Source organism: Procambarus clarkii, chromosome 41, assembly GCF_040958095.1.
Source record: "Procambarus clarkii isolate CNS0578487 chromosome 41, FALCON_Pclarkii_2.0, whole genome shotgun sequence".
Taxonomy (NCBI): Eukaryota; Metazoa; Arthropoda; class Malacostraca; order Decapoda; family Cambaridae; genus Procambarus; species Procambarus clarkii.
Window position 1 is genome coordinate 25,280,421 of NC_091190.1, and position 6,434 is coordinate 25,286,854.

The 6,434-nt window shown below is 40.6% G+C and overlaps 1 protein-coding gene across 1 annotated transcript; it reads right to left on the minus strand.

Moving 5' to 3' along the window:
- Positions 1–1,421: 1,421 nt before the first annotated feature.
- Positions 1,422–2,084, minus strand: LOC123761237 (cuticle protein 7-like). Its single transcript, XM_045747180.2, has 3 exons — positions 1,966–2,084; positions 1,702–1,839; positions 1,422–1,573 (listed from the first exon to the last, which is right to left on the minus strand). Exons 1-3 carry the CDS (start codon positions 2,005–2,007, stop codon positions 1,436–1,438), a joined length of 318 nt encoding a protein of 105 aa, XP_045603136.2. The 5' UTR covers positions 2,008–2,084; the 3' UTR covers positions 1,422–1,435.
- Between the last annotated feature and the right edge of the window lie 4,350 nt (positions 2,085–6,434).

Sequence of the window (6,434 nt, forward strand, 5' to 3'; positions counted from 1 at the left end):
CAGACTACAAAAGCGTGCAAAGTTCTTTATGAACTTAGGGGTTATTCATGTCCGTGCCACCTCTTGGGTGGCTTAATCTTCATCAACCAAACCTTATGAACTCATTTAACCCTATTCCCGAGTGCATTCTTGTTATGTGGTCAGTTATTTTTTGTAGCCAAGTAGTTATTTCTTGGGGAGTAGAATAACTCTCAGAACCCCATCAGGCAGGTAGATAGGCCTAAGCCTATTAACAGTTAAGTCTAGTCGTCTGCTGATAAGATTGCTAGGCCTATAACTATGTGGTTCTTCCTGCAGAGTAATATTGTGAACAGATGGAACAATTGTAGATTTCACTTTGTCAATGGTCTTAGTTTAATTTTCTTGGAGTTCTCTGTTTTCGCCTTCAGGCTGCTCAAAGGCAGTCCTGGGTGGTAACAAACTCCCTGTCTCTAGTATATGTATCAGTTCCACCGTGCATTTGGAGGCAAATATGGGATGGTATATCCATAGGAGATACTTTTAGTCCATCATTGATGATTTTATTAAATCCTTGCCTAGCTTCGGACAGAATCATGTTACAGTAATGTCCTGAGTTGAGTGCAAAAATGAATGACGGTCACGTATTTGTGTGTCATCTTTGGATACATGCGTTAGCTTAAGTGCAAAAAGTATTTGCACTTAACAAATATGACAAATATTTGTTTGATGAGTGAAGGTTCAGTTATTTACACGGGAAGTTTCCTCACTCAAGAGGAGCAGTCAACTGTTGTCACGACAACTTCACTTCAGGCAGCACTATTAATGTAGAAAACCATCAGTGTTGAAAGCTTTGGGAGAGGGAGCGCTCTGTGAGGGCATCAAGCTGTACATGATGTAATAGTTGACTTTAGAGAGATGGTGAAACCGATCACACCTGCATGTGCGATGGTGTCCTCCTGGTAGTGAGACTTAATGTTGTTCTTGTTTAAGATTCGCTTCTTGGAACAAAAAGTTCCAAGTAGCACGGGCTATGGTGAGCCCGTAGTGGACTTACTTGGCACAGGAGAGGGGCTGTAGTCCGTCGAGAGACTTAATGTTGTTGTTGTTTCCGATTTAGCTACTCAGAACGAAGTGTCCATGTAGCACGGGCTATGGTGAGCCCGTAGCCACTTAATGACTAGACAGGCGTTTATATAGACGTGTTTAGGCTGGAGTGGTGTGGCTGGCCACACCCTGGGGCTGGGGGTGGTGTGACTTTAAGCTATCAAAATTAGTGATCGAGTCATCCAGGAATAACAAATTAGTTTTTAGTTGGCTTGGTAACTCCCTTCTGTGTTAATTTTACCGAGCCATCAGTGTTTTTGGAAATCGTTTGCCATTGTAGAAAAATAAAAAACATTGATAGTGTTAACTTTTCTTTATTTTCCCCAACAACAGTGTATTATTGACAGTTCATAGTGGTATTTCCGGGTCGTCAGTGGTATCCGCCTCCGTGGCCGTAGCCCTTGTTGAAGAAGGTGACGGCGGGGCCGTAGTGCTTAGGGTGCTGAGCCTTGCCGTAGTAGCTGACCTTGGCCACGTAGCCCCTGTAGTGGTCAGCTGTGTAGTCCACCTGGGGAAGAACACGGTGCATTTAACATTTAATTGTTGTGGTCGTGGAATTTATAACGTTATTCATGAACTTTGGTTTTCACACTAGGCGATGGAGTGAAGTGTAAAGTGTGAGGGAGGTGGACGTACCCTTTGTTTGCGACCGTCGGGGAGGTCGACGGTGTAGGAGCCGTACACATTTTTACCGTCGGACTTCTCGTGCTGGCCGAAGTTGGTGCCCTTGTAGCCGTCATGCACGTTGTAGTCGTAGTAGTACGGCAGTGGCTCCTGGGGGGGGGGAGAAAAAACTCACAAACTTGGCCTTTTACATTCAAAGTTTTAAGATAAGCTTACAAAGAACGGTTAAAATCCATCAACCACATACAGACTTTGACTACACAGGAATACACGTACCGAGGCGTAGACGGGTCCGCCGTAGTCACCCGGGTCCGCCATAGCCACGGCGGCCACCACCAGGACCAGACACACCTGGGGAAGATGAGTCCTTGTGAGTGAGTCACCTGTCTCTGACTTTATAGAAGTTGAGTTATTTTTCTTGTTAGTAAACACATGATCGGTTTCATCAATTCACTTTAAATTTTAGAATATGAAAAATGTAAAATATAATAAGTAATTTCAGTTGTCATATCGTTAATTGGAATTATCATTTAGGTAAGTAATCCAGCTGTGCATGATATTAATGTTATGGAATAATTGGTCTTTATAGGAGTACAGTTGTACACAAGTGATAAATGGGCAGACCTTGTAGAACATGTCAGTGGGAGCGTGTAGGAAGGTGACACTGAAGCTGTTGGTCGAGTGACTGACTGACTGGTGAGCTGCTCCACTTATATACCCGCTGTTGACACAATCAGTTGATCATGACCGTCATCTTCAAGCACGGCCTTGCTGCCCTCCCCCAGCCCCCCCTTGGCATCCCTTCCCCCAGCCCAACCTGGCATCCCTCCTCCAGCCCCACCTGGCATCCCCTCCCCCAGCCCCACCTGGCATCCCCTCCCCCAGCCCCATCTGGCATCCCCTCCCCCAGCCCCGCCTTGCATCCCCTACCCCAGCCCCACCTGGCATCCCTCCCCCAGCCCCACCTGGCATCCCTCCCCCAGCCCCACCTGGCATCCCTCCCCCAGCCTTGCAACATTAGTACACCGTTGAGTGCACGAAGGTAGCAACCCTGACTGGAATGGTGTCGAAAGTTGCAATTCTCGATCAGAAAACATTTCTCTGCAAGTTTACGATATATAAGTGTATATTTTTCCCGAATTCAAAAGTTCATTTGTTGCGAGGTATTTACTTTGCTCTCTTTGAGTCTATTGTTTTGCTATTTAAAGTTGTCATGGCATTGGCGACAGTTTCTATTTATTCTATTTTTTTTCAAGTACGTTTGGCGAACAGTGCCGTAGTTTTTCTTGTGTATTGAATAATTTTAGTTTTTTAATGTAATTTGTATAGATATAATTGACAATTCATATTTGTTGTTTAAACATTTAAATTTACTTTATGGGACGACTTCCATGCTTGGACCAGAGTGCTATTAGATAGTACAGTGTATTATAATTAAAGTATTAATGATATAACAATACTAAAGGTACTTTAGTGTCCGTGTGGGGCTGAGCTTCAAGTCTTGGGGTTAGATGTTTCTATTCACTTTATCGCACCACTTTCACACTAAAGAAATGTTTCCTTGCATCCTTAGTTTGGGAGTCGTGTTCAGAAATGTACAACCCTCTCCCAAAAAATATATATCGCGGTATACCAATTATCACGCCTCAATGAAGGATGTCACCGTCGATCTGCTTATATTGGTATGACCATCTAACCCGTTCTCGCACTTGCTTTTAGTCAATATTGGCTTATGAATAAAGTGCATATGTGACATACTAATTTATTGTGAATATTTTAGTTTGCATTGAAAAACTTTATAGAAAACACCGACCTTACTTAACCTCCTTAGTATGTTAAGTGTCTTATTACTTCTTAATTACAATTATTACTTAACCTATACCTATAATAGGTTAAGGAATAATTGTAATTAAGAAGCAATAAGATGCTTATCTTAACATACAAAAAAGGTTAGGTAAGGTCGGTGTTTTTTATAAAGCTTTTCAAGGTAAACTAAAATATTCACAATAAATTAGTATGTCACATATGCACTTTATTAATAAGCCAATATTGACTTAAAGCAAGTGCGAGAACGGGTTGGACTATCACAAAGTTTTCGAGAAGACTGATCTGCCATCTACAAGCTGGTGTCCCTAGAAACCATATTCAACGTATACGTGTACATAACACTCATTAGGAACATGCAAGTAGATAATACAAAAAAATCCTGGAATCTATACTTATAAGAGAAAAAGACCCACTTTAAATATACAGAATAATGAGTTGGCTTTCTTGTCAGCACTTAGACCCAGGTCTCGCAAAACATCACCGGTTAATGATGTCAGGAAGTCTCAATGCTGACGGAGTTGTACCCAGAGCCTTGCCCAGTGTTTGATTGGCTCCCTTACCTCACCCCACACTCCTTCCACTCTTTCTTCCGCCCGTTGTCTTAAGGTTTCCCAACGTCAAGAAGTTGTACTAAATTGCCCTTATCCTAACCTACCAGAGGACCCAAAACAGAAAACGGGACAGCATGTCAATTTCGCGAGCCGGTATTATTTTCTAGGACGTTTGAATTTTGGGCTTGGCTTTAAGCCCAAAAAACTTTACTTTAAACGTGACGTGTTTAATGCATTACGCAATTATGAAAGGTATGCGTCAAAATGCGACGTTCTGTTAGGAGCACGGGTTGCTTTAACATGTACAATTTCTTTTTAAATACATCATGTATTTATTCTTTACCTGAAGATGTTCCAGAAAGGAACGAAGCGTTCTAGAAAATAAATGCTTCAATAATTACTCGAGTTTCTTTACCATGACTTAAGAAGTTAGAACTATAGAAAGCTTACAATGTAAGGTGAATATCGCTAGCAATGCGTTTTCATATTCAACATATTGCGAAATAACAACATATTTAACAAAATATGTTTAATGGAACGCTTGCTGCCCAGGTCTTTAATATATATATATATATATATATATATATATATATATATATATATATATATATATATATATATAGGGTGGTAGGATATATATATATATATATATATATATATATATATATATATATATATATATATATATATATATATATATATATAGGGTGGTAGGAGAAGATAATATTAGTGTTCAGTGAGAAACCACAAGGTCTCCTCTGAATACTTTTTATTTTCTTCTCCGAGGCTATGGGTCCCCACATTGGCACCAGAGGTGGTACCCTCACAAACTATATATATATATATATATATATATATATATATATATATATATATATATATATATATATATATATATATATATATATATATATATATAATCTCACTAAGTGCAAAACATTACCTCATAAATCTGTCTAGCGATTCTGTCTTTAAATCTTCCAAAATAAAGTATAAATCATTTTAAAGTAGGCGTCGACACCGAGGAATTATTGTGTGGACAGGTATTCAGGAGAAAGCTGTGATCTACATTATGTTTTCAAATCAGTCAATTAAGATTCTATTGTCTTCATTGGTCTCTTAAAAGCCACCCCCCCCCCCACACACACACAAAGCCATTTGTCAATGGATTTGCACATTTCTGCATCTCCATGAAGTGTTGTCGCAGATTATGAGTCTATTGTACCAGCTCGTTGTCGTATTTGCAACTTCGTTAAACCTTTGCAACCGTTGTCCAGCAACTTAGGCTGGATGGTAGAGCGATGGTGTCACTTCATGCAGGTCGGCGTTCAATCCCCGACCGTCCAAGTGGTTGGGCACCATTCCTTCCCCCCGTCCCATTCCAAATCCTTATCCTGATCCCTTCCATGTGCTATATAGTTGTAATGTCATGGTATTTTTTACCGATAATTCACTTCCCTTCCCTTGCCTAACCACTAAATTACGAACCCAAGCAACCCACCTAACTCATCAAGGCCGAGTCATAGAAAACGTCAATATTACGGTGGTCTAAAATTTACTAATACGTAGCATTTTTAATGGATTGGTCAATTTCGTTAAAAAAACGGGACGTTTATGTGCTGAAACAGAGATCAGAAGTACATTATACATGTACAATAATTTAAGTCTTGGAGCAGCTGCTAATTGGTTCATTAGTATTAACCTTACTGAACCATCCGCGTCCATGTAACCACACTGAACGATCCACAGCCGTCTAACAACTGAAGTGTGCTGGTAATCATCTCTTGTCTTTCAAGCAAAGTGTGATAGTGGTCTACCACATTGTTGTGGTGGGGGAGGTATACTAATATTGACTATTAGGTCACAGAGCCTCGCCTCTAGGTCACAGAGCCTCGCCTCTAAGGCACAGAGCCTCGCCTCTAGGTCACAGAGCCTCGCCTCTAGGTCACAGAGCCTCGCCTCTAAGGCACAGAGCCTCGCCTCTAGGTCACAGAGCCTCGCCTCTAAGGCACAGAGCCTCGCCTCTAGGTCACAGAGCCTCGCCTCTAGGTCACAGAGCCTCGCCTCTAGGGCACAGAGCATCGACTCTGGGGAACAGATTCTTGACTGAGGTACATAGCGTCGACTCCGGGGGTTACAGAGCCTCAACTTTTAGGAACGAGTATTGTTTGGAAGCTATGAGTAATATTTAAAAGGATAATAAGCTTATTTTTGTATTGGTTTCCTAACGATAACTTAATGTATTTTTACTTTAACTTAAAGTTGTACATGCTTATTAGTGGTTATAAAAAGGGCTTCATATGATTATAGGATTCGTATATATATAATGTCATTCAATAATAAATATATATAAATATATTATATATA